This window comes from Eremomyces bilateralis (genome assembly GCF_010015585.1).
Source record: "Eremomyces bilateralis CBS 781.70 unplaced genomic scaffold P152scaffold_21, whole genome shotgun sequence".
Classification (NCBI taxonomy): Eukaryota; Fungi; Ascomycota; class Dothideomycetes; order Eremomycetales; family Eremomycetaceae; genus Eremomyces; species Eremomyces bilateralis.
In genome coordinates, this window is record NW_022985087.1 from 276,985 (window position 1) to 301,950 (window position 24,966).

The 24,966-nt window shown below is 52.1% G+C and overlaps 12 protein-coding genes across 12 annotated transcripts; 6 read left to right on the forward strand and 6 right to left on the reverse strand.

Moving 5' to 3' along the window:
• Positions 1-145: 145 nt before the first annotated feature.
• Positions 146-757, forward strand: P152DRAFT_476081 (acyl-CoA N-acyltransferase; the record flags this gene model as incomplete). Its single annotated transcript, XM_033681478.1, has 1 exon — positions 146-757. The coding sequence occupies one exon, from the start codon at positions 146-148 to the stop codon at positions 755-757; it is 612 nt and encodes a 203-aa protein (XP_033531586.1).
• On the reverse strand, positions 645-2,302 carry P152DRAFT_441026 (uncharacterized protein). The gene is made up of 2 exons (XM_033677687.1): positions 2,090-2,302; positions 645-2,031 (listed from the first exon to the last, which is right to left on the reverse strand). The coding sequence occupies exons 1-2, from the start codon at positions 2,200-2,202 to the stop codon at positions 831-833; spliced, it is 1,314 nt and encodes a 437-aa protein (XP_033531587.1). The 5' UTR covers positions 2,203-2,302; the 3' UTR covers positions 645-830.
• A 159-nt stretch (positions 2,303-2,461) lies between these two features.
• Positions 2,462-3,545, forward strand: P152DRAFT_144387 (uncharacterized protein). Its single transcript, XM_033673880.1, has 3 exons — positions 2,462-2,707; positions 2,757-2,976; positions 3,028-3,545. The coding sequence occupies exons 1-3, from the start codon at positions 2,510-2,512 to the stop codon at positions 3,444-3,446; spliced, it is 837 nt and encodes a 278-aa protein (XP_033531588.1). The 5' UTR covers positions 2,462-2,509; the 3' UTR covers positions 3,447-3,545.
• Positions 3,546-3,825: 280 nt separating this feature from the next.
• P152DRAFT_451616 (pectin lyase-like protein) lies at positions 3,826-6,086 on the reverse strand (the record flags this gene model as incomplete). The annotated part of the gene is made up of 8 exons (XM_033678241.1): positions 3,826-3,842; positions 3,944-4,322; positions 4,376-4,824; positions 4,889-5,054; positions 5,307-5,374; positions 5,425-5,553; positions 5,634-5,777; positions 5,822-6,086. 8 exons carry the CDS (start codon positions 6,084-6,086, stop codon positions 3,826-3,828), a joined length of 1,617 nt encoding a protein of 538 aa, XP_033531589.1.
• Positions 6,087-7,073: 987 nt separating this feature from the next.
• P152DRAFT_402230 (uncharacterized protein) lies at positions 7,074-7,721 on the reverse strand (the record flags this gene model as incomplete). The annotated part of the gene is made up of 1 exon (XM_033676643.1): positions 7,074-7,721. The coding sequence occupies one exon, from the start codon at positions 7,719-7,721 to the stop codon at positions 7,074-7,076; it is 648 nt and encodes a 215-aa protein (XP_033531590.1).
• Positions 7,722-8,248: 527 nt separating this feature from the next.
• On the reverse strand, positions 8,249-10,284 carry P152DRAFT_461045 (Choline/ethanolaminephosphotransferase). Its single transcript, XM_033680037.1, has 2 exons — positions 9,738-10,284; positions 8,249-9,683 (listed from the first exon to the last, which is right to left on the reverse strand). The coding sequence occupies exons 1-2, from the start codon at positions 9,875-9,877 to the stop codon at positions 8,564-8,566; spliced, it is 1,260 nt and encodes a 419-aa protein (XP_033531591.1). The 5' UTR covers positions 9,878-10,284; the 3' UTR covers positions 8,249-8,563.
• Positions 10,285-10,700: 416 nt separating this feature from the next.
• On the forward strand, positions 10,701-12,324 carry P152DRAFT_476088 (tannase and feruloyl esterase; the record flags this gene model as incomplete). Its single annotated transcript, XM_033681479.1, has 3 exons — positions 10,701-11,642; positions 11,847-11,930; positions 11,998-12,324. The coding sequence occupies 3 exons, from the start codon at positions 10,701-10,703 to the stop codon at positions 12,322-12,324; spliced, it is 1,353 nt and encodes a 450-aa protein (XP_033531592.1).
• Positions 12,325-12,694: 370 nt separating this feature from the next.
• On the forward strand, positions 12,695-13,528 carry P152DRAFT_402462 (uncharacterized protein; the record flags this gene model as incomplete). Its single annotated transcript, XM_033676654.1, has 2 exons — positions 12,695-13,226; positions 13,275-13,528. 2 exons carry the CDS (start codon positions 12,695-12,697, stop codon positions 13,526-13,528), a joined length of 786 nt encoding a protein of 261 aa, XP_033531593.1.
• Positions 13,529-13,949: 421 nt separating this feature from the next.
• On the forward strand, positions 13,950-16,573 carry P152DRAFT_144399 (WD40 repeat-like protein). Its single transcript, XM_033673881.1, has 5 exons — positions 13,950-14,333; positions 14,418-14,564; positions 14,621-14,949; positions 15,002-15,166; positions 15,217-16,573. The coding sequence occupies exons 1-5, from the start codon at positions 14,153-14,155 to the stop codon at positions 16,462-16,464; spliced, it is 2,070 nt and encodes a 689-aa protein (XP_033531594.1). The 5' UTR covers positions 13,950-14,152; the 3' UTR covers positions 16,465-16,573.
• A 339-nt stretch (positions 16,574-16,912) lies between these two features.
• Positions 16,913-17,235, reverse strand: P152DRAFT_476091 (translocation complex subunit Sss1; the record flags this gene model as incomplete). Its single annotated transcript, XM_033681480.1, has 3 exons — positions 16,913-16,953; positions 17,012-17,098; positions 17,151-17,235. 3 exons carry the CDS (start codon positions 17,233-17,235, stop codon positions 16,913-16,915), a joined length of 213 nt encoding a protein of 70 aa, XP_033531595.1.
• Positions 17,236-18,046: 811 nt separating this feature from the next.
• Positions 18,047-19,714, forward strand: P152DRAFT_493696 (uncharacterized protein; the record flags this gene model as incomplete). The annotated part of the gene is made up of 3 exons (XM_033682206.1): positions 18,047-18,835; positions 18,937-19,541; positions 19,596-19,714. The coding sequence occupies exons 1-3, from the start codon at positions 18,384-18,386 to the stop codon at positions 19,712-19,714; spliced, it is 1,176 nt and encodes a 391-aa protein (XP_033531596.1). The 5' UTR covers positions 18,047-18,383.
• Positions 19,715-22,485: 2,771 nt separating this feature from the next.
• On the reverse strand, positions 22,486-22,932 carry P152DRAFT_516377 (uncharacterized protein; the record flags this gene model as incomplete). The annotated part of the gene is made up of 2 exons (XM_033682944.1): positions 22,486-22,620; positions 22,657-22,932. The coding sequence occupies 2 exons, from the start codon at positions 22,930-22,932 to the stop codon at positions 22,588-22,590; spliced, it is 309 nt and encodes a 102-aa protein (XP_033531597.1). The 3' UTR covers positions 22,486-22,587.
• Between the last annotated feature and the right edge of the window lie 2,034 nt (positions 22,933-24,966).

A 24,966-nucleotide genomic window follows, 5' to 3' on the forward strand; every position in this document is an offset into this window, starting at 1 on the left:
TGTGCTCGAATACGAGCGTCGTTTCTCATGCTTGTCGAAGGAGTAATAACATGCATGTCCTCTTCTTTTGCTTCCTTGTTTGTCATGTCGTTTTCTGCTTTCCAATTCATCAAGCGCTAGCACGTCTATGGAAAGTTGCGTCACAATGGCAGAAACGAAACCGTCAAGAAAAGTGGTGGAGTACCCGCCCAAGCATAAGGACAAGTCCGCACATCAAACCATCTACATATACTGGGCCGTTCCCGAAGATGTTCCTCATCTCATCGAGATCGAACGCAGCGCAAGCGAGCTGTTTCGTCACATTGGAATGGACTCGGTCGCGTACGATGAACCCCCTTCGGAGATACACCTCATCAAGGACTCCATCAGCAATAGGATCCTTCTCGCGAGTGAGGATCCGTCCTTAGAAAGCTCGCCTGTGGCCTACTTGAGCATGGAATTAGACGAGGATCACAAAACAGTGTACCTGGCTCAGGTGTCGGTGGACTACCGCTATGCGCGGAAAGGGATCGGAGAACGGCTCATCGACCACCTCGAGGCATATGCGCATAGGAAGGGCTACGAAACGATCGTGCTGACGACCTTTAAAGATGTGCCGTGGAACGGTCCATATTACCAGCGATTGGGATTCTATGAACTGGATGCGGAGCAACTGAAACGGCCGGAACATGGAACAGTCAGTGACCATTTGGATGCGGAAAAGGAGAATGACCGTATCAATAAGTGGTCGCGGGTTGCAATGAGGAAGGATTTGTAGCAGCATGGTCCGATATTATGCGTCGGACTGGCAGCATCATGACTTTGTCGTTACATGCACACGATCTAGAATATCATGTGCCCTTCAGCCGCCCCCATTCCGCCTTCTGTTCAATATGCTGTCCATCCACACTAACCACTTTCCCCCGATCCCATTCTCGTCCTTCCCCCTGCTTCGCCCAGCGCACATCCTCCTCCGTCTTCTCCCCACCCTTCTCCCACTTCTTAACCTCATCCTCCGTGAACCCCGCCTCTCGCAACCGGTCCGCACCCTGCTGCTTCCATTTCTGCCGGTCTCGGAACGCCTCGACCGCCTGGTCCCATTCCTCCGCGACGTCAGAATCCGGTTGCACGTCGGCTGACGGATCGTAGTTCGCGTCAAAGTGCGCGTCCATGGCGGAGGAGGAGATTTTGCCGCGCCCCCGGGTTCGGACTTTCGGTTCGGGAGGCGGGAGGAGCGGACCGACGATATCTTCCAATGGATCGGATTCAGCAGCTCTGCCGGCACTGGGAGATCGGTGATGGTTCACATCCTCTCCAACCCGCTTGCGTCGCCGTTTCTCGTCATATCCCTCTCCATACTCGCGCCGACTGCTCCTACGTGATTCCTTCCTCGGTACACGTGTCCTTGACCCCGATCGGGTTCGAGAGCGACTCCGTGACCGTTTATCACGATGCCGGCGACTCGACCCGTGCTTCGGGCTCCGTGATCGAGCCCGTTCGGAATGGTCTCTTCGGTCTGGAGATCTGGACCGATTTCGACGGCCTTTGTGCTCTCTTGAACTGCGGTGCCGAGGCTTATCATCATCCGTTGCGGCGTGCCGGCGTCTTCTTCCATCCGGGCTTCGCGACCGAGTCTTGGACTCTTCGCTGCAGGTCGGGCTTCTGCGTCGATGTCGTCTCCGGTGGCGCGTATCTTCTCGGGTTCGCGATCTCGACCGTGACTCGTCGCTACGTGATGAACTTCTATGCCGATGATATCTGTGGGGTCGCTTTCCCTCGCGCTCGTCAGACCGGACTTTCGTTCGCTTTGGCTCTATCGGATCGTCGTCGTCATATCGCCTTTTGCGACCTCTGTCACTTGTACGATCGGGTCTGCCCGACTCAGCCACCTTTTTTTCTCTACCACGGCCAGCTGTGCCTCTCTGCATTGCTCTTAATCTGGCTCTCGACTCTCCGGCTTCTTTGGCGAGGAGCGCAGCATTGTGGGAGTCGGTTTCTCGTAGGATGTGTTTCAAGAATCGAGTGTTCGGCTTAGGCGCTTGAGTCGTCGGCCTATAAATCTCCGGTTAGTGGCTATACTATCTCATCCATCATTATATAAAGTTCATACCGCTTGGGCAAGAATGCGCCGATTCCCAAACTTCGATATTGTGACGAGCTCTCCTTCGCATCCTTCTTCAACAACTCCGTGACATAGTCATCGCTCTCGTTCGCATCCGCCATTGTGCCGCTATTTTCATGAAGTTCTCTACAGGGTCCAAACCCCGTTATCCAAACTCCATTCAATCCATAGTGTGAATCACAAATATATGGTGTTTGAAGGTGGAATCTGCAAGTGACGTATCTGACGCACGAGATTCTCCACCCAATCAGCGATTTGCTCTGCGCCAGGCGACAAGGCATTTGGCCGCTATCGTCCGCCGTGCAAAAAGTGTAAACAAACCGACGGGCAGCATTATTTACCGCCGTATCCAGCTCCTCATCAGAACCCACCGCTCAAGAAGCTCCAAGAAAGGAATCGTCGCTCATAATGGATCCCTCAGTTCAAGAAACGCTTGATAAATTGCTCGAAACTCAGAGATCTCACCAGCTAGCTCTCCTCCGGCTCGCAGAATCCATCCGTGGAGACGATGCATCAACGGGGGAGAAGCGAGACTCCGATGTCTCCGCGGACCCGTACGAGAATGGCACACCGGCGAGTCTGCAGGCTGAACTGGAGCATTACAAGGTATAATTTCCATTGGCCTTGCTGGGACCAGTAATTAACAACGAAACAGGAATTGTTCTCGAAACTCAAGTTCTCGTACATCGAGCAGGTCACCAAGGAGAAGTTCCTACGAGCCATCACTGCCGAGAACCCGGTCTACGTTGAGCAACAAGAGAATTTGGAATTGGAAGCGAAGTTAGCACAGGACAAGAGTGCTTTAAAATCGCAGAAGCTTGAGGTGGAGCGAATCGTTGCGGAGATCGACCGGAAGGCCAGAGCGACGACCCAACGTACGCAGTCCAATCGTAATACACGAAGAGTAATATTGATATCAATGACAGAATACGAAACCCTCGCCGAACAGCAGACGCAATTGGAGTCGCTGCCAATACAGAACACCGCACTCGCGGAGCAAATCGAGGAACTACGGGAGCGGCTACCCCATTCAAGCGACGAGCCTCACCTCTCACTACCACTATCACAAACGCTAGACCTCGCCGCCGCGAGAGACGAGGAACTGGCCGATTTAGACGCGCAGATCACTTCGCTTCAGATGCAGGAGCCCAAGAAGGCGCGGGAGCTGGAACGGCTGCGCGCCGAACTCGGGCCGCTAGAAGCGCAGAAGATGAAGAGCGTGACGGCGGCGAAAGAGGCGCGGCGGAGGAAAGAAGAAGGGGGCATTGATGATCTGGAAGTCAAGGGTCGGTGGTATCGTGCGGTGGATGCGACTTTACGAGGCATGTTGGAAGTGGATGGCTAAACGGCTTGATTCTGTTTCGAACTGCAATCACTTAGGCTAATGATACCCCGATTTGAATTACACTCTGGTGGCGTTCCATCGGAGCCCCTCTTCTTCCTCCGTCGCGTTGCACGCGTAGCTTGCGATGACCGCTCCCCAGCCTCCCTGGTTCGCTTTTACCCAGGCCACGACCTCTCCATCCTCCAGCACCATGCGCTCCTATAGGCGGGTGGTCGTGCCGAACAACCTCACGTTCTCCGAGTCCCAGATGCCAATGGAGTTTTGCTGGCACGACCAATCCGTGTCCGCGCACCGCGTCTCATTGTTGTTGAACACCCAATTGCACGCCCCGTAGGATGCGAAGTTGGTGGTATTCTTAATGTGCATGTACCATGCCATCCTACAATTCGGCTCGTCCTCTACGCAGTTTTCAAAAGTTGGATCGCTGGGCACTAGGTTCCTGCTCCATGGCACCGGGGCAGGGACAACGCCTTTTCCTTGCCAGTAGGGAGTCTCACTCATTCCCGTCGCCATGAAGACGTCCTTCGCTCCGTGGAAGTTGTACTGATACAGAGTGTTGTGCTCGAACCCCGTTCCGATTAGCCAAGTAGGATTGGTCGATTCGATCAGCGCTCTGCGCCCGGTGCTAATGAGGATCGACCCGAAGGTCGGACGATCAAGGTCGTGATCAGCGGTCCAACCCCACATGTTCTTGATATATGCTCCGGAGCTGGGGGCTAGGTGGAGGAGACACCATGCGGCAGGGCAGGAGGCTGCATTCTCAGTGCAGTTCGTCCCTGTTCGGAGGGTCGTTCCTAGAGATCCACCGACGCGGAAGTGAACATTGCGGATATGGACAGGTTCGCTTGTATCATCAGGACTAAGGCTGACCTCAAGCTATAACTATATCAGCGACTGATTTGGGTTGAATGAAACCAAGAAGGACTTACAAGTTTGGCTCCAGGCAACGGCTCAGCCACTGATATGATGAAGTCGCTCATGAGAAGGCTTCCTTTCTCTCCTGGTTCCCCAACCTGAACAACTGGCTTAGGATTGTCTGGATCCTTGAAGTTGTCTCCTTTTGCAAGAATAACCGTAGCAAACGGATCTCCGACCAGTCTCAGTCCGGCCGGTATATAGATGGTGTTAGTGACGGTGTAAATACCAGCGGGCCAATAAAGCAGAGAGCCAGTCTTCGCGGCCCATGCTAAGCGTCGATTGATATGCCAAGTATCGTCGTTGAACCCGGTGCCACTGCCTTCCCAGTCCTGTGTACTCTGCGCGTATGAGCGGCATCTCAGGTCGATGAGGCTCGGAGGGTTGAGTGTCAAATACTTGCCGTCCTGTATCAGTGGCAAAGAACGCGGAGCATAGACGCTCGTGGCATTAAACCAGATTCCTCGGATATTGTATGGAGCATACTAGCAATGTTAGGACTGATCGGTCCAGTAGCCATCATCCACTAGCTTTGCTTCCTCGAAGGAACATGTTCTCGATGTTGCCGGTAATGATAGCTTCGCCTTCCACCTCTAGCGTCACTCCATCATTCACGATATTGTCCAGCACCAATGTGTTGGCTGCTGAAGTAGATGCTACTGACTTGACTAAGCGCCAGCTCCCCTGGCCCAGCTAGTCAATGACAGCTGTCGAACCCGTTAGGTTGGTTGCATCGATGCCTGTCCCAACGTCACGGAAAGTGTTATTCAGGACGACGAGATTGTGGCCATCTTGCGCGAGGATACCCGTCTTACAGCCTTCGAAAAGCAGGTTCTTCAGAACCCATTGCTGACCAAAAACTGGATTCCAATGTTCCCACCGTAGAAAGCCAGATCATTCTGCTCTTTGTCAGGGGTAGATTTGGTACTTGGGAAATTTACTCACGACGATGATATTACTGTTGAATTCGTACCAAGTGCTAATGCCACGATGACTGGAATTTTTGGCCATGTCTAGAACGGTCAGTACGATATCGGCCACTGAGTGCTTTCATCCCACTTACTGAATACCACATTCTCCAACAATGTTGCTTGACTGAGTGTCCAATCAAGTAAAGTCAGCTCACGCCCGGGGTCCACGTCCACTGAATCGATCACGAGGTTTTTCATTCCGATGTAGAAGTTATGCATGCCTACCAGGTTCGGATCTTTGCCGTAGACCACATGGTCATCAATCCCGAAGTTTCGCGATGTCTTCAATGTGGGGGCTCACGAAGATCACCTATGAGAACCGTGCCGGCATAGAGCTGGATACTTCCATCCATCAGGTAAGTTCCTTGTGGGAAGTAGACCACAGCTGGTTTTCCCGTAGTGCCATAGCTAGTCGTGCTGCGGCTAGGCCCTCGTTCTCCACCCGCTGCAGTTTCTCAGCAGTGTTCTTGCAAGATGGAAGCTTCTTACCGTTAATTGCCCGCTGGATTGCTGCAGAAGCACATTGGGTACCGGTATTGTCGGCTCCGAAATCACGCACCACATCGCGCACGACCCGGTAGTCCTTTGGTATCCCTATATAATCCGCGGCCGGATAAGGGTAGCTCTGGTTGATGAAGCCGCCGTAGATGTAGTCGCAAGGAGCGCTGTCAGGTAGCGTCTGGGCCAGCTCCGAGGCATGTGCAGAGAAGAGAATGTGGAAAATGAAGGGAATGATAGGAAAGATCATCGTCATTTTGCTATTGGAGAATACCAACCATAACTTTGAAGAATGAAGTCGGTACTGTACTCTCAATCCCCGGGACTTCCGGTTGCGCCTGCGGTTAGAGAAATGGCTTGATCTGCGATTCATGTAGGGAGTTAGTAAATCGAATGGTTGAAAGTTTGGCCTGATAATTGCGCGAATTCTTAAGGAATGAATCTTTTCTATAATATGGTACTGAAGAACTCTATTGATGATAAGGCAGAAATAGCCATTCACTGCCACAGAATCCACTCATTGTGGTATCACTGTCATGCCGTGAGTAGCCACTGAACGGCAGAAATCATTAACTCGGTTTAAATGGACAAGAAAAGGCAGGAGAAAGGAGTTCCTTTCATGGTCGATTAACCAAAGCTGTCTTAATTCAATGGTTTTAGCTCCTATTACTTAGCTGAACTCCTATTCTAACCCACCAAATAGTACGGAGACTCCAGTCGTCGTCGCAATATCCATATAGTCATAGGCGCCTCATCCCCCATCAGTCATCGTTAATCTTGATTCGTACGCAAATCATATTCCAAGAGCAAGTAGATGTACAATTGATAATGAAATGCAGCTCGAGATATCCGTGTCGTACTTCATATCCATAAAGCTCCACCAAGCGCAGGCGTGTCCGTCAGTCATTGGCTGATGATCATAATCAACATTACCTATCCCTAATTAACTCCTGTCATCCTTTCCACCTGGACATCAACCTACATGTCACAACCGATCCTCGATATTGTCTAAAGACGGCGGGGTCTTAGTCTTGTTTACCTAGAACTAATGCAATAACTATTCCCTTGCCCAGGGAGTGACGGACTTCGAGGGTTTGTGACAGCATTCGACTTTCGTTCATCCGCAATGATTTGCAGTAGAAACCTATCAAAGGCAGTAGTTCCATCGATCCCCTTCTATAGCAGCGAATTGTACTTCTTTTGCTCCTGATATGTAAACCGCTTTTGAAAACCCCTTGGCTCATCAATATAACCCACCCCTCAACGGCCTTCCAAACCGATTCTCCTCCACCCCGTCCAAACAATCTAAGTAAAGAATCCACCCCTTCTCATGCCACTCCCTCAAATCCAACCCGTCCTGCCCAGCCTCCAGCGTATGAGCATTGAGGGTGAAATATCCATTCCCCCCGCTCCCCTCCCTCCACCCCTCCTTCGAGTCCTTCCTCAACTTCCACACTTTCACCCCTGTCCCGGCCTCCACGCCCTTCAACCCCTCTGGGACATCCATCTCCACGACCTCGCTCGGCCCAAAGCACGTAAAGCACCTCGTCCCGCACTTCCCGCAAAAATACCAAGCCGACGCCCCCGAAAAGCAGCGATACACGCTCAGCCCCTCGGGCCCCATGTCGGCCAGCTCGGCCGAGTCGCCTGTGGAGGTGGCGGGGACGGGGGAGAGGAGGTAGAAATCGTCGGGTGCGCAGGGGAGGCGCACGTGGAAGTAGCCGAACTTGTGGCAGGTGGTGCAGTTGCATTTGCGGATGCGGACGGTTTGGTCGGCAGGCGCCTTGGAGGTGAGGATGGCGGGGGGGAGGGTGAGGTGGACGACGTAGCGGATGTGGCCGCAGTGGCAGGAGCCGGTGTAAGGTTTGCGGGAGGGGGTTTCGGTGGACATATTCGGTACCAGTACGAAAGAGAAGTGTAGACTGCCGTAGACTAGCAAACGGTTGGACAATTTCAAGCGGTAGGAATCAAATATGTAGTATGTGTGGCAGGTCTTGGAAAGCGGTTTCTTGAATCGTCCGAATACACAAGCCAATTTTATAGACGCTTTAATACCATACTGCTGGATTCGGGCAATAGATTCATTCGAATCTAAAATCAAGATAACCCCACATACAAGGGTTTTCATGGATTGCTGCCTGCTAACTACTGCATGTCAGAGAAACCAACGAGTATCCGTATAAAAGATACCGATAATTACGTCTTACACGGGCGATCCTTTAGTCTCTTGGTATTTCCATCATTAGCTCACTGCAGTATGCAGGATTACGAATACCCTAGAGCCTGGACAAGCAGGGCTTCCTTAATAGTACGGCCAGCCGGTCCAGAACATCATATCTACCTATTCAGTTCAGCATAGCATTAATTCCTACGACAAGTAATGTTATCCAGGAGTCTCCAGTATAGATGAAGTGGATAAAGTGGAAGAATCAGGTAGCAAGGGTTTGTTCTAGGGTACGATTGGACATTATGGATCGAGTCGACGAACTCAGCAGTGTGGACAAGGGACAAACATCTCAAGGGATAGAAGTTTCAAGGCGCGTATAATCCAGCTTATGATAAGGAAACGGCATATGATTAAAATCCAGCACTTGACATAGGTATGAACAGGAAGAAGAACAGAAAAGCGCTCATAACCAAGTCCACCAATGGATAGGATAGGTATTGTCCCTCAAAAATCAGGTTGTGTACCTGCATCTATCCCAACAGACCGCCACCAGTCTATGACACCAACTATTTCGTCTTCTTGTGCTCTTTCACCGGCACCGGGATATTCGGATGCTTAATCGTCAAGCACCAGATATCCAAGTAATCGCAAATCGCGACAATTACATCCACCACAAAGCTGCCATAGACACCAATGCCCATGCCCAAACACAGGAACATGAACGCCACCTGATACACGTCCTCTCCCAACGCGCTAGGCCATCCCAGCCAACCATCCAGTCCGATCTTGGCGCTCACCTCCCGCTGCAACACCGGTCCCATCGAGTCCACGATGCCGAGGAACAGCGGCAGCCATAGGATGTTGCTGCGCGGGAACGCGGACTTGGTTAGGTGCGCACAGATCATGCGGCCGACAGAGTAGGCGTTGGTGAGGCCGACGAAGAAGATGAACGGGACCAGATGGTGGTGCAGGATCTTCGGTTGGAGCGCGAGGTAGGCGGGGACGAGGACCCAGGTGATGGCGAACGGGAGGAGGCCGAGGAGGGCGACACGGCCCTTCTTGCCTTCGGCGCGTCGCACCTCGATGACGTTTTGCGCGGCTTGCACGGTGTTGACGATCAACATGATGCTGCCGTAGAAAATGTACCAGTCGGTGAACGCCGAGTTGTAAATGAAATCCGGGATCCAGGCGGCCTTGGAGACTCCCAAGGTGGCCATCAGTGAATTGCTCCAAAAGGAGCCACCGCCAAGGAATGCCGTTAGTCCGTAGATCACACACAATGTCAAGATGCCTTCCACTGGACCGGAGATCAACCCCAACGTGAGGGTATGGGTATGGTACTCCTCCCATGTCTGTACGTAGAAGGTCCCCAGGCTTGCGAACAGGACCGCGACCGTCCTCCATCCTTCTCCTAGGTTCATGGTGGCGCTGAAAATGAGGACCTCCAGCGATGTGTTGAGGGAGTCGACCCCATGATCAAAAAGTTCACCAAGCGGTCCGGACTGGCCAGTCCGGCGTGCTTGCGTTCCGTCTACGGCATCGAATGTTTGGTAGAGGAATAGTCCGATCGACCAGGAGGCATAGACCCAGGGTGGGCAGTCGGTGTCAAGACCGGGAGTATACCATAGGAGGGTGAGGAAATTGATGACGACGAAAGAGAATCCACTCAAGGTGATCAGGTTGGGGCTAGGCAATCATGATCAGCTTGGAGTTGACATAGACAGGTGGCAATACACTTACGCCATCCACATGGGAAAGAGTTTGATGACCACATGAGTGTAGAAGGGCTTGAGGATGTATCGCGATGTTAAACTCTTATCTACGCCGGAGTACTTGTACTCCTTCAGCCTGGGGAGCTTGTCTTGCCTTATGTACACCATTGCGAATGAGGATCGGAGGAATTCAAAATCAAACAACAAGTATTGGGTATCTTAGGGGATAGAGAGGTTCATAATTGATGGAAGATGGAATAAGATGCGACGACGACGCCGAAATCGCAAGCCCGATGATCTGGAAATGTATCGTGCAATAATAATGAACACGCGACAGGCGCCGGTTCCAAATTTCGAGGAAGGAGCAGGGGGAAGCCCTGGATGGTAGTCACGACGTCATTTCTTGGCATCCAAGTTGATTGAGGAGGGGACCAAAATATTTACACAACAATAAACTGCATCTATGACAGGGGCGTCCTCACGTGTTCATCCTTCATCATCTCCTGGTCACTCAAGATGCATTGGATTGTAACGACTGCCGACTGATATATCCACAGCAAAGAGGTTGTTATGATACACCTCAAGAAGTCGAGATGGGGAAAAACTAGAAATACGGACACACCGGGTCCGCCCGTCCTTTTTGCTCGTGCAATTAATCAATCCCCCTGCTAGTCCAACTAACCCTAGCCCCCTTTGAGGACTCTATATCTGACATGGCGGCAACCAACTCACGTCCGTTGCAATGTATAACTACAAGAGACATGAGATCCCAACGCGCGCGCATACCGATATAGAGCTATTACAGTGCTCGTATACGAACACAGCGGTCCGATCTTGTCTGTGAAGGATACAACGTCTCCTGTCATCAACTTGCCATCCATGCCGGTACATTCCGAGTCCTAAAGCCCTTTTGTAATATTACTAGCAGAGTTTGGGTACAAGAGTGACAATATCTTTCATGTCTTTGTCAATTATTGCCAATATTTTTGCTATGCACTCCCAGACGCCGATATCTGCATATCCAGTGCGGGATTGTTCTCCTGCAGCCATTCCTTTTCCGTCTGTGTTTGGAGCAGAGATCATATCAATCACTGCCAACCGCGTCGACGATGCCTCTATCCCTATTGCGGCGGAGAACCCCTTTGGTCGCCGACCCGAGAATGCTGAAAATTTCAGCTACTGTAATGTCACTGTCTCACATACCCATCCAGGATGGGGCGACACTCTTCGGACGCAGGTCTGGTTGCCAACGGAGAATTGGAACCGACGCATGCAGGGGATCGGGGGCGCCGGGATGGTCGCCGGCCTCTTCCCCTGGAATGAGTTCCCTATGTACAGCGCCGTCGGTCAAGGCTACGCCGCGATGACCGTCGATGGGGGACTACCGAGCTGGACGACAGAGGATTGGGCTCTGCTCAGTCCTGGCAACGTCAACAAGTACCTCCTGGAAGATTTCGCGTCACGAAGCCTCGCAGATGGGACGTTGATTGCGAAGAGTGTGATCGAAAGCTTCTATGGAGAGGCACCCCAATACTCTTATTGGGCGGGATGTTCGCAAGGGGGCCGTCAAGGCATGATGCTCGCGCAGAAATACCCGACCTTATACGATGGCATTCATGCCTCAGCTCCAGCTTTTAACTGGAACCATCAAATAGTTGGCAACTTCTGGCCACAGCAGGTTATGAATGAAATGGAAGAGTACCCACGGCCCTGCGAGCTCCAGGCTCTTACAGATGCTGCCATCGAGGCATGCGACGGCCTTGATGGTGTCAAAGATGGTCTCATATCCGATATGGATGCATGCTATTTCGATCCATTCACCCTGGTCGGGAAGAGGATCGGATGTCCGGATGTGCGGGGAAGGATTCCCATCAGCCAAGCCGCAGCGATCATTGCGGACGCCGTGTGGACCGGCTCGAATGGGAACTCTCCTGTAATTATGCCTGGCTATCAGGCAAGCATGACATCCGGGTCCTCACTCTCTTTTACGGCCTGTGATAGAGAAGGGTCCTGTAAGGGCTTCCCATCACAATTTTTCACAGACTGGATAAGGCTCTTTGTCCATAAGGACCCGTCGTTCGATTGCAGTCATATGACGAGAGAGGAGTTCTTGGATGTCTTACGTCGATCTATTCAGGAATATGGCATGATTGATACCTATGACCCCGATTTGAGCGCCTTCCGTAAAGCTGGCGGCAAACTTGTCACATTCCATGGGTTGGTAAGTGGTCGCGATCTCTCTGGTCAATCCACAAGAACTAGGGATATTCTACTAACATAGTATACAGGCCGATGAAATCCTCCCGTTCGGAAACACCCGAAACTACTACGAAGAAGTCACCAAGCGAGACCCCGATGTGGCAGACTTCTATAGGTACTTTGAAACTCCTGGTCTCGGTCACTGCGGCGGCAACATTGGTCCCGTTCCGAACGGAATCTTCGAACGGCTGGTTGATTGGGTTGAGCACGGGAAAACTCCCGAGTCGTTGACGGCGACTGGACCTCCTGATAAACGTGGAAAGGTGAGAAATCGGATCTTGTGTCCGTATCCTCAAAAGGCAAAGTATGATGGGAAAGGAGATGTGAATGCATATGACAGCTGGTCTTGCCATTGAGGATTTCAGAGATACCAATCATAACGACTCCATAAAGCTATAATTGTTGTAGGGACCAGCGACCAGTTCAAGCGTTGATCCTCCAGTCAGAACGCGGCGACTTTCAAAGTTATCCAGGAATAATAATAAAAATGGCCCAATGAAACGCGATTTCGTCTTTAGGGAGTTGTCCATCGATCCATAAAACAAGAGCGTGGCTTTTTAGTTAAATGCTTGTGGTAAATTTCCGTTCCCACATTCACTGGCCTTCCGGTATCCATATTGTAGACCCTGATAATTAGTTAGTGGTGGCTGGCGAAGTTTATTTCTACATCACCGCAACAACTAATTCGAACAACAACTCTAATATATCAACCACACGAATTCCAAAATGAAGCGCAAACGACAAGAAAACGTCGATCACCAAATCTCGAAGCCCAACGCGCTCGCCTATTGGGCCAGCGTGAGCGCGGACGACGACGGCGTGCTCGGCGGGTTCCCCGAAGTGTCCCCCATCGACATCGCCGGATCCCGCGCCTTTCTCACCGAATTGATGCTGGGCAAGCCACCCACATCGAATCAAGAAATCGCGTCCAATGACCCGGGCGACGAAATTTTATTCGACAGAGTCGTGGACTGCGGCGCCGGCATTGGCCGCGTGACGCGCAACCTCCTCTCCCAGGTCGCGCGGACGGTGGATATCGTGGAGCCGGTGAAGGAATTGACGGACGTCGTCACGGCGTCGGATTCGTTCAAAGACTTGCGGGATGCGGGGCGCATCGGCGACGTCTTCAATGTCGGTCTGCAGGACTGGGTGCCACCTGAAGGACGGAGGTACGACTTGGTCTGGACGCAATGGTGCCTAGGCCAGCTGACGGATAAAGAGGTGGTGCGGTACTTGAAGAAGCTCACCGGATCGCAGGGTTCGCTCGAACCGCCGGCGAAGGGCGATAAGTCACCCTCGGAGACAGCGGGCGACGGGTACCTGACGCGGAACTCGGGGAAGGGGTGGCTGGTGGTCAAGGAGAACATCATTACGCCGCAGGCGGATGGGAAGGAGCAGGATCGGTTCGACAAGGTGGATAGCAGCGTCACGCGGACGGAGGGGAAGTTTAACAAGCTCTTCCGGCAGGCGGGGCTGGAGGTGGTGCAGGAGGAGAAGCAGAGCGGTTTGCCGGAGGGACTGTTTCCAGTGATGATGTGGGCATTGATGCGAGTATGGTGACAGGACGTGATATTGAGAGCCGTTGAGATAGTTCATCTGTGGTGCGGTTTGGAGTCGGTTACATGATGCGCTGGTGTTGGAGGAAGCGCTCCTGGATCAATTGGCAACACTTTTGGTCCGCTATGCTATTATTATGAAGCTTTCGATGATAATTATTGACCAAGGAATAATCCGCTACGGTGTTGAATTGCTCACAGGATGCCGTTTCACAAACCATCTATGATAGATGGTGCGGCCTTGAGCATAGCAGGGATGTGCCTGTCTTTTCGGTGAATGAGCGAAACCTGAAGCCTTATCAAACGCATCTTCGAGTTACTTTGTAGCAGCTTTTATTTACCAAATGGTTCCTTCCCATTGGGTTCTATAAAAACCCAATTTCAAGTGAATTCTAGCTAGTATGCCATATGACGATACGTTATGGATATGGATATGGTACTCGGACATATCGTTTTAAACTCCGCGTGGCCGGCAATCAGAGACCCCCACTATTCCCCCAACTTCTTATTACTACACCTCATCCGTCACCATTGCGCTTCACGATAATCTGAGCATTGATTCTGATAGTAATCCGTACTGTACTTCTGTACTCCAAGTACCGGAACTAACAATTAAGGTTCTTGGATCATGCCTACCACGAGATCGCAAGTAGATAACGATGCCGACCCTCCGGCCGTAGCCGACTCCAGCGCCGTGCTCATGGACTCCGAATCCGAAGATACTGATGATTTCGATTACCAACCAGCCTCCGAGCGGCGAGAAGCTGAGAACTATAGCGTAGATGATGAGGACGAGGAAGATGACGAAGGTGAATACGTCGGTGAGAGGGTTTCCCAAACGCTCTATTCGAATCATCGGACATTGCTGAACGATGCCTCCGGGGTGCTTACAGATGCGGACGAGAACCTAATCGTCGATTTTCAGTTTAATTCCGAGGATGAGGAGGATGACCTGGGCGATCTGGATGACCTGGACGAGGACCAGACTGGCGAGCAAGCTGAAGGTGGAGATGGGGACGATGGTCGTGGGCCACTCTACGGTAAGCGCACAGAAATCCATGTTGGGATAATCCACCTCCTAATTGCGCTATCACAGTGACAAGAGAGCAACTGCTTCAAATCCTTGGGCATTCTGGCGGCTTAGGCGGATTCCTGGCCCGTCAACTTTCAGACATGGACGAAATCGGCGGAGAGTATTGGGGTCGCCGACGAAGGAAACGGAGCGGTCCCCGAGGCCCCTCCACATTCGACGCCGTTCCTAGCGAGGCTGGCCAGAAGCTGATGAATTCGGGCAAGTTTGGCTCGGTCGATCGAAATGCATTTGGGTACCGAAGAAAGAAGAAGTTCTCGGCAAGGCTGTTTCAGAGGGAGCTCGGCATGGGGTCGTATGGGACGCGGTCGGCGAGCAATAGCTTGATATCACGGGTATGCCTCTATAAATTTGGCGTTGGCTCATGCTAGTGCTTACGGCGTGCAGGGAATGGTTCCGAGCACCGACACCGCGGATATGATCATCCATTATAATCACCGATGTTACTCAGGGCAGTTCTCCGATGACGGCAACTTCTTCTTCACCTGCTGCCAGGATTTCAAGGTGCGCATGTACGATACCTCGAATCCGTACGATTGGAAGTATTATAAGGTAAGCCACGTATCCGCGCCTGTCCCTATTACTCCGCTGATCGACTCTAGTCCGTCGACCATCATGGCGGCAGCTGGACCCTTACCGACGCCTCGCTTTCCCCCGACAACCGCTTCCTCGCCTACTCCTCCATGCAACCTACAGTCTGCATGGCATCCACCGACCCCGAATCTGAAACCACGCCCTTCCAACTCGACTTCACGCAGATGGGCCAAACCGCCCGGCGCCCCTACCACGACGACCGACATTTTGGCATCTGGTCCGTCCGATTCAGTGGCGACGGCCGGGAACTGGTCGCGGGAACAGGCAACAACAGCGTCTACGTGTACGACCTCGAAACCCGGAAGACCGTCCTCCGCATCCGTGGCCACCACGATGACGTCAATGCCGTCTGCTACGGCGACAAGCAATCCCCGCACATCCTGTACTCCGGCTCCGACGACGCGACCATCAAAGTGTGGGATCGAAGAAGTTTAGGCGACGGACGACCGGCTGGCGTGTTTCTGGGCCATACCGAAGGCGTGACGTACGTCGACAGCAAAGGCGACGGCCGATACGTGCTCAGCAATGCGAAGGACCAGACCGCCAAACTGTGGGACCTGCGGAAGACCATGAGCGCCGACGAAGCGGGGAAGATCAATACGCTGAATGACTACTCCTCCGGCTTCGATTACAGGCAAGAACGTTACGATGTCAGCCAATATACCCCCCATAAGAACGACTGCTCGCTGGTGACCTTCCGCGGACACTCGGTCCTATGGACCCTCATCCGATGCCACTTCTCTCCGCCCACCAGCTCTGGCGGGAGCTACGTGTACAGCGGTAGCCGCGATGGCAACGTGTATATCTGGAACATGGACGCCACCCTGGCCGGCAAGATCGACGTGCAAAACTCCACGATGAACACCCGGCCGGACGACGAAGAGATGCGGACGGCAGCACGGAATACCTGGAGCAGTCGCGGGAATATGTGGATGGCATGCGTACGCGATGCCAGCTGGCATCCGAGCGCCCCGGTTATTGCTGGTAAGTCTCGATTCCATTGTTTTGCGATGATACCTTGCAAGCCTAACATCTCGACAGCGACCGCATGGAATGGGCGTGGCGCAGTGCTTGGTACCGCAAGCGTGCACACGTGGGGACCGGGAACGGGCGAACGGGACGAGGGACCGACCAAGGTCAACGGGCAGCTGAAGCCGGTTTATTCGAGCGAGCGATCGGGGTCCTCGCCGATACGGAGACGGCGAAGACGAACCGTTGCAGATGACACTGATGATGAGATGCCTGGGTTGGTTTAGGGTTTCCAGGCTTTACGATGAGAGGTGGTGTGCACCAAGGAATCTCCACGGTGAACGAAATTTGAATGCCCCTTTTGGTGGTGGATTTTGAGACCGAGGAGTTGGGAAACCGGTTGCACTAGGAACTGGAGCATTTGTCGCAAACACGTTGCTCCCCCGGTTCTCATCCAGCCAGGCATGTGGACACCACCATTTTATGACCAAGAAAAGATACCGCTTCATTTTGTACAGTCATGCAAGATGCTAGAATATGATGCCGATACCCGCCCGTAACGACCAATAAAGCCTTCCAGTTTCCCCGGAGTGCCTAAATAGCACCAACGCCACGCAACCCATAGATCCGTCGGCAACGACCTGACGCGAATCGCAGCCATTCATGGTCCTGGCAATCGTTCGGAAAGGGGGGACACGATTCGTCTGCGCGTTGCTTCGATATGCGCGAGCTCCTTCAAGCACCGCCCACTAATATGTTGTTGATCGGGATATGTACTGCCGCGCGTCGTATATCAGCCTCGCGATTATCTTCAGGCGTGGTCACAGCACATACTCAGCTTGATGAAGTATCCGATGCCGCCCATGATCAGGAATCCCATGCCGACCGCCTGGCAGATCTTGAGGAACTCTCGCTTGTCCGCTGAAGGCATGGTCAGTTAATGTCATCGCTATGAGAGGGACGAGACACATACGCTTGGTGCAGCGATGCATGAATTGGGTACCCTCTTTAATGAAATCCTTGGGGATGTCGGCGATTTCCTTGAATTGGTCGGACATTTTGGCGATGCGGTGCGGATATCCGATTTAAGTGTTGGACCGACTGGGATGGAGGACGGCTGCTGCAACGGCGAAATGGCAATTGGTTGCGAGGATTGGGATTGCGAAGGGTGGATAAGGAGGAACTCAACAACGATATCTAAACTCACCAGAGCAGCCAGAGATGCCAGATATTCCAAGTGAAGCTGTCCAGGCCGTCACGTGACGTGGAGTTGAGCAGGGATGTGGCGACAGGGTCTCAAAGGTCACGTGGTAACATCCAGTATTCAATATCACGTGATCAGCCTCCCGTTCTCAACTCTCACTTCTCAAGATTCACGCGAACATTCACGCCGAATCCTCGATCTCCGTATTCCTACGTTCACTGTACCACATCATCCATCGCTAGGGAATCACTGACTCCAGCTTGCTGAACCCGATCGGAAGACTAACTTGCTTGGTACGAGATTCTCCTCCGTCCTCCTCCATCCTCCACCGTTCGTCGAACTGAACTGACTAGCTCTCGGTCCCTTTAGCTTGACGAAGGCATTCCAGTGACGCAGTTGGCATCGCAGTTGAAGGGCGTCATTTCCACGCGCAAACCGTATTGATCGCTTTTCTCATCATATCAGGGCCATAGGCAACACGTCGATACGAGGCTCGGCGATCATACCAAGGCTGGGGTTTGTCCGCCTGGAGGTCGTGGTGACGGAAATCGGTCGAGCACAGAGCTTGCCTTTCCTCGCATCCATCAATATACCTTACACTTGTCAAGGCATCCCATTACACGCGTCGCATTCTTGTCGCTCAGTTCGATAAGTGGACTCAAGCCTGTACCTGTCGAGAACTACCGGGGCCTGTCAAACTCGAGAGTTAGATTCACAGTTGGAAGATGTACGTATTTCTGGTCTTCTCCTCTTTCGCAATATGGTCTTTTTCTTTCCTTTCACGGAACCATTTCTGGAATATTCGTTCTCCAGAACCGGGCGATCGTTGCCTTGCATTCTCCTGTCCCGCAATTGTCACAAGCTGATGGATCGCATGTGACTATCTACAGACCTGTACCTCAGTTATCATCCAAGTGCATGAGCTTCCTCCAGTAACTAAACGGCAATCAAGCGATATTCAACTTCTCCGCTGCTTAACCACAGCAGTACTGTTGCGTCGCCATGGCTGAGGAGGATAATTTCGACATCGACATCTACGGCGACGATGCCGGCAACGACTATCAAGGCGAGCCAGAAGAGCCCATGCAAGATGCCAAACAGGATGACGGCCCGACCAATACCGCAGGCGATCATAGCCCACATGATGCCGTCCACGGAGCCGAGGCCGGAACCGACTCCAACGAGATGGAGGTCACGACCAATGGCGGAGTGCATGACAGCCACGACCACAAACCAAGCCAAACCCAGACACCCGCTCCCCAGGGTACCAAGCGCAAAGAAGGCCCGGATGACCGCCCTGTAGACCCGAATGCAACGACGGCCATCGTCCTCGGCGAATTGCATTGGTGGACGACAGAAGATGACATTCGAGGTTGGATCAACAAGTCCGGGTGCGAGGACGAACTGAAGGATATCAGCTTCAATGAGCACAAGGTGAACGGCAAAAGCAAAGGGTAAGTCCCTCTATAGACGAGACATTTCCTATCCTTCCAGTTCCTCTGCGATATATCCCCCAAAACCCTGCAGTAGAGTTGTAAAGACTAACACCTCCCAGCCAAGCATTCGTAGAATTCCATTCGACCCAAGCCGCCACAGCCCTCAAACACCGCATCGACTCCTTCGCCACCTCCACCGACACCTCCCCTGTCGCCGCCGCCCTACGAAAACACACCGCCAACTTCCACCCCGCAGGCAGCAACCCCTACCGCACCCTGCCCAAAGACGTCCCCGGCCGCAACCGCGATTCCGGCCGCGAAGGCCACTCCCGACCTCCCTACAGCCAATCTGGCGGGAACTACAGCGGCTTCAACCGGGGCGGACGCGGCGGGTTCGGGAATCGAGGCGGGAACGCCGGCGGCGGCTACGGCAATCGGAATTTCAGCGGCGGAGCGATGCAGGGCGGCGGGGTGCAGGGCGGGAATTTCGGAGGGAATTTCGCCGGGCCACCAATGAATCAGTTCGGCGGCGGATTCAACCGCGGGGGGATGATGGGGGGGAACATGCGAGGTGGGATGGGGGGCAGTGGACGCGGTGGGCGAGGCGGTGCGGCGATGAATCCTGGGATGATGGGGGGTATGGGAATGCCGATGGGAAATATGGGGATGCCGAACATGAACATGGGGATGGGAGGGATGGGTGGAATGGGCAGCATGGGGATGCGTGAGTTACTCCCGGGCTGAGACGCTTTCGACCAGCACGTACTAACTGCAATAGCTGGTTTCACGAATCCTCAGCATTTCAATGCCGGCGGCGGGTTTTTCAACCAAGGCCAACAGGGCGGCAGCGACGGGAACTGGAATCCGCATGGCGCCAAGCGTCCCCGGCCTGAGTGATTCTTCCTCAGCCACCACTGAGTACATCGTACTCTTCACATCCGCACTCTCGATGGGCGGAACCCCAAAGCGCGTCCGCCATCTCGGCGTTGGATACGCGGAGTCCAAGATGGGACAAGCCAGGAGGCCCATTAGCACTCAGCACTCGGTGCCTGCCGAATTGACGGGGCATCATGGAACCTGAACTGGCGTTCGGCATAGGAGATTTTCGGATTCATACGGATGGGGGGCGTCGGATCATGGGCCTGTACCACTATTTATCATTATCGTCACTGTAGGAAAAGCGAATGGGAATTGATTTCGAAGACAGGGTGGCGTTGCGATGAGTTTTGGTATGTGCCTATCTGCTGATATCTAGGGGTTAGTAAGGGCGGTTACTTCAATGCTCTTCGCAACAGTCACTCAACCGTCTTTGAGTTGGATGAAAACCAAGTACGCGATCGCCCCAATCTGGGGAATACTCATGGGATCTTCCTTCGACGCTCTCACTTTTGCCCGATCGGCTCTATCGCCCCTACTTGCTTCCGATAAAGCAAGATATGCCGTCCATAATGGTTCTCCACTCGTCTCACTATCGCCTCACCTCTACTCCTATCCTTCTTTCGTTTTCCCACTTGGTCTACTGCCGTCCTCACTAGGACTCCTATCTCTTTCATTTTCCCGGCCGGTAGACTTTGCTCCGGTTCATCGTCCCGCGTCCTTTCGTTTCCTCCTTGTGGCCATTGATCCTACCGCCGAATCCGTTTCATTGCTGTGCTCCGCCGTCTCAACGGTCTCGACCGCACCATTCCTCTGATGCTCTCCCGCAACCGGTGGAAATGGTGGGCGGGAAGAACCAAGCAAAGAGCTGGGAGGCCGGTTACAATCAAGCGCGGTAACTAGAATACATGGGGCGAAAACGTTTGAGCTGTTTTATTGCCACACGAACAACCCAGCTCTTTAATCATACATCTATAGTTATACGTGTGTAATCCAGGAATCATCCTTCTGCCTTCCTGCTCAGAGTCTTCTCTTGCCATTTATACAACACGGCTCATTTGTTTATACATTTGCAACCTAGGAATCTTTCTTCAAGGTGCCGTCCTGATCAGAGTCGCCTCTTGCAATTCGAACAACACGGCTCTTTCATTACACGTATCCCAAACCAGCAATAATTCTTCGGCGTGCCGTCTCGCTCAGTAACTCCGCTTGCTCGCGGTTCGTTCGATACTCTCGTCCCCTCGTGGAAGTGGATCGGAATCTTTCACGGTCGAAGCATTTGAAGCTGGATAATCCACAACGACCGGTCTCTATTTCGGGACTAATATCCCCAGGTTTTCCCGGTTCTTACGCTATCGGTGAGAGTTGCCCCAGGGCAGGAGAATTAATACGCCGAGAGCTCATACTCCCTGCCACCATGTGAAGTTTCTCCGCCTTCATACTAGCGCTGCATGGTCAGTTGGAATCTTCAATCCGAAGCACCTGGCGGGATTTGCCGTCTCGAACCACCGAGGGTCCTATCGGGCATGGCCCCAGGGCTTTCGTCACTTCTCCGAGGTGAATGTTCTCCCGAAAGTCGTCGAAGATTGCCCTAAGAAACAATGTATGGCGGGTCCTGAAGGCCTGTCGGAAACGAGCAGCACTGTTTCATGGACGTGAATGTGTCAATTTCCAGGGAATCTTGCTCCAGTGACTTTTAAGTGTGTATCTGTTTCAGTCACCCAGTCGACAATGTTAGCTACAATGCTTTCGGCGCCGGCATTTTGGTTCGCTTCTTGGACTATTATCGGGTTCTCGGGTTGTGCGTTGCTCGTCCAGTATTTTAATATGCGAAGAGGCCAGAACAAGCTGCTAAATTAATATCTTCAGCGACGAGGGGTGAGCTGGAGTGAGTCCTTGGACATCAAGCATGGGATTATACAGTGTGGATGATGAAAATACCTAGATACTGAAATACAGTCTAGAAAGGTAAACGTGGAGATAAGATAGCTGGGTCAAGAGCCGATACCGTAAGATAATTCTTCTCCTCGGCTACAGGCTGCTATTGTACTGTCCATATCTGGAGACACTGTCACAGAGAGGACCAGTGAGAAGTCCTGGGATTGGGGCGTCGACGTTGGTTTAACGCGACTCCATAGTGGCAGTTCGCATTCTTCTTTTGTGAGAACATCTAGCGACGTAGAGAAATCATCTTAAATAACCGAAAATTAAGGACAAAGTGATGGACAAACCCCGCATTCCGCTCCACAGGGAAGATAAAGTTTGGGGGTGCACTAACCTGAACGAGCTCTGGGGATATATAAATTTCAGTGTCGCGGAGATACATGTACTAAAGCACTGGAAGGTTGGGAATTGGGAGGCTTGAGTACCGAGGGCTTGTGTGTTGAGGGTTCTTCAAGCCTTGGACGTTTATTCTGTCTATCTTCCAGACCAGATGGTAGAGGATCAAATCTGGGGGATATTGTGAGGAGGGACGATAAGCTTGATGAACCCCCAGGCGGTTCGTTAGCAAGAGGGGGCCGAAGATCAATATATACTAACTAGCCGTTGAATATCTTGTCGGATTGACAGGGAAGGGGGAGGAGAGCGATCCCAAATCCCCTTGAAAAGTAGACCAGGTGCTTCCGGAATAAAGACACTACACGACTGACACTATATACTGAGTCGCAGCCACGGAAGAACTGGTGAAACTGTGCCGCAATCATATAGTTCCAGGTAACTAGTCCTACCATTTTCAAAAAGACTGGACAAATGTGTACTAGTATTAAGAATTCCGATATCACTTTTGGGATCATACTCATACTACCAATGGCCTACTGCTGCAATGGAGGCGGAAAGGAACTTCGAGAAGCCCATGCAGCGGCAGCACTTCGTGTCAAATCCACCCAACTACGCTAAATCTCCAAAAGGGGCGCCCCCATAGGAATCTAGGAGATGGGTAGATATAGCAAGGCTCGACACACCCCGGCAGATTCGACAGGCATTTGGTTGGTTGGAGGATCTGGAAGTATCCGAACGGCTGATGATACCGCTGGCTCGTGGGGACGCTGGCTCTTGGTCGTGGTGACGCTGGCATCGGGTCGGAGGAGGTGACGCTGGCCCTGGTCGTGGTGACGCTGGCATCGGGTCGGAGGTGGCTGTGGCGTGGCTTTGCACGCAGTCTCGTGACGGGTGTCGTCAGTAAATTTTTGCCTCGTGCGGGAATCGAACCGGGTGTATGTGTGTATCTCGTAGCGCATTATAGCGATCTTGGGCTCATAACTGTCAAATCTACCCAACTACGCTAAATCCCCAAAACGGACGCCCCTAGGACTCTAGGAGAAGAGTAGATATAGCAAGGTTCGACATTCCGCACCTTCAAGCTTGCGGGTCTTAAATGTGGCACGATGGCACAGGAAATATATCAAAGTTAGACGCCGTTGGTTATAAGATAGGGAAAGTAGATCAGAACGCGTGTCTGAGATTGTACCCTCTAGATATTCATTGAGATCCGCAGACGAAGACATCTTAGATCTGGTGCAGTGGAAATGTGTATAGTTGTGAACCATCCAGCGAGAAACAAGAGAGGTAGACGAGAAGAGTTCCCAGATTCCAGCTTTGGTCCAGGTTTATGATAGCTTGCCGGTACCTGGATTCACCGTGTTTGTTATTCGCGTAAATCGTTTCCATCTGGATCTTGTTCTTAGGTCGTGGGGCGCGGCGTAGATAAGCAGAATCTTGGTCACTTCAAGCAAAGGACAGTTGAAATGACTAACAATGAAACACTCGGTAAGGAATGATATGAATCTTGATTTTTTGGTGCGGCTGGTCAGTTAAACGACGTGGCGAGTAGTTCTGTGTTCTGAGCTTCTAGCATGGTACCTAACTACAAAGACACTTTCCGGAGATCCTAACGACTTCATAAAAGCTGCGATGACTCTAGAGACGCAGCTTGTGAGTACTTGAAAGAAAGTACGCAAGATAAGAGACAGAAATGAGTGACTTCAAGGGATATATATACCATATCTTTCAGAAAACAAAATGATGAGAGACTGAAGGATGATGATGACACTTAGGAACCTTATTTGATTGTGGCAAAGAAAAGCGCAAACGGATCAAGTTTGTGAATGATGTCGACACATCACCGGTACCGTAAGGTATTCATTAGAAGTCGAGGATTTGGAGGGAAATGAGGCAATAAAACTTTGATGAGGGCAGCTCGATGAAATACAGCAAGGCTTATTGAAGTAAGAAAGCTAACTAAGTTAGTTAAGTTAAGTTAACTTAAGTTAGTTAACTAAGTAAATGTTGTGATGGCAGGTCGACCTCCGGAATGGCTCCTGTGGTCCGAACTGTGCAGGCGACAAAGACCTCATTAGACCTGTGGTGGAACCCAGTTTGGGGATTGCTGCGAGTAGAGTAATTACGGTTATTTGCAGGAGTAACCGCCCTCCCAGCTTGCCGGGCACCTCTGCGTGCCGAGCCGAATCATGGGTGCTTTGACTTCAGAGCAAGCCAGACACTGCACAAACATTGATATTTTCTAAAGTTTTGTTTAATTCGTGCGCTGTAGCCATTCCTTAACTTCAAGACCACTTCTACTTAAAAAATTAAGTTGGGATCGCCGCCTTCTCGCCTGATTCCCGGAGAGTCTTCTTTCATACCCTAACAGAATTCTTCCGCCAAAGCACCACCATCGTACCCTTACTACGTTTAAAACTCATTAAAGGCCCTTGTCCGAGACTTAGAGTCCTATAACGATGCTAGACATCATCATCACCCTTGAGGCTGGTGTCGGGTGCAAATTTGCACAAGTGCGCCATGCAGATCGCTACCTCAAATCCAAACGATAATGATTCTGGCTAGCATGGAACAATATCCACGTAACATATACACAATCACGATGTAATTTAACCTATCCCTCTATCCAGATTCCAGTAACACGAACTCCAGTTAGGCAGGGACAGCAGGGTTGGTCAACATGCAGAACTGGAAATCCTCTGGTTGACACCTGAGCAAAGTGTCGCAAGCGGCCTGATTTCCCCTAGGCCAGCAACTATGCTTATATGATGCTTCATATGCTTTCTAATAATCTGCTGCAGGAGAGATGAGCGACAGTGGGAAACACGCGTCGACACTTGCCATTGGACGCCATGCGACAGTAGCAGCCTTGTTCATTTGGGACCAGTCAGCCGACTTGTGCATTCGCGCCCGGCCAAGGCGCGAACGGCGAGGCTGAAGTCGTCGAGAGCCAGTGGCAGTATCCATATGCCGGCACCGCCTCGTTCTCAAGC

What these genes read in the sequence shown, in the direction of transcription:
- P152DRAFT_144387 (XM_033673880.1), top strand. Translation starts at nt 2,510, where the DNA reads ATGGATCCCTCAGTTCAAGAAACGCTTGATAAATTGCTCGAAACTCAG. An exon ending in CTGAACTGGAGCATTACAAG is followed by an intron (nt 2,708 to 2,756) that starts GTATAATTTCCA and finishes ACAACGAAACAG; the next exon opens with GAATTGTTCTCGAAACTCAA. An exon ending in GGCCAGAGCGACGACCCAAC is followed by an intron (nt 2,977 to 3,027) that starts GTACGCAGTCCA and finishes TATCAATGACAG; the next exon opens with AATACGAAACCCTCGCCGAA.
- P152DRAFT_441026 (XM_033677687.1), bottom strand. Translation starts at nt 2,202, where the DNA reads ATGGCGGATGCGAACGAGAGCGATGACTATGTCACGGAGTTGTTGAAG. An exon ending in GGCGCATTCTTGCCCAAGCG is followed by an intron (nt 2,032 to 2,089) that starts GTATGAACTTTA and finishes GGAGATTTATAG; the next exon opens with GCCGACGACTCAAGCGCCTA.
- P152DRAFT_461045 (XM_033680037.1), bottom strand. Translation starts at nt 9,877, where the DNA reads ATGGTGTACATAAGGCAAGACAAGCTCCCCAGGCTGAAGGAGTACAAG. An exon ending in CTCTTTCCCATGTGGATGGC is followed by an intron (nt 9,684 to 9,737) that starts GTAAGTGTATTG and finishes ATGATTGCCTAG; the next exon opens with CCCCAACCTGATCACCTTGA.
- P152DRAFT_144399 (XM_033673881.1), top strand. Translation starts at nt 14,153, where the DNA reads ATGCCTACCACGAGATCGCAAGTAGATAACGATGCCGACCCTCCGGCC. An exon ending in GGACGAGGAAGATGACGAAG is followed by an intron (nt 14,334 to 14,417) that starts GTGAATACGTCG and finishes GGGTGCTTACAG; the next exon opens with ATGCGGACGAGAACCTAATC. An exon ending in TGGTCGTGGGCCACTCTACG is followed by an intron (nt 14,565 to 14,620) that starts GTAAGCGCACAG and finishes GCGCTATCACAG; the next exon opens with TGACAAGAGAGCAACTGCTT.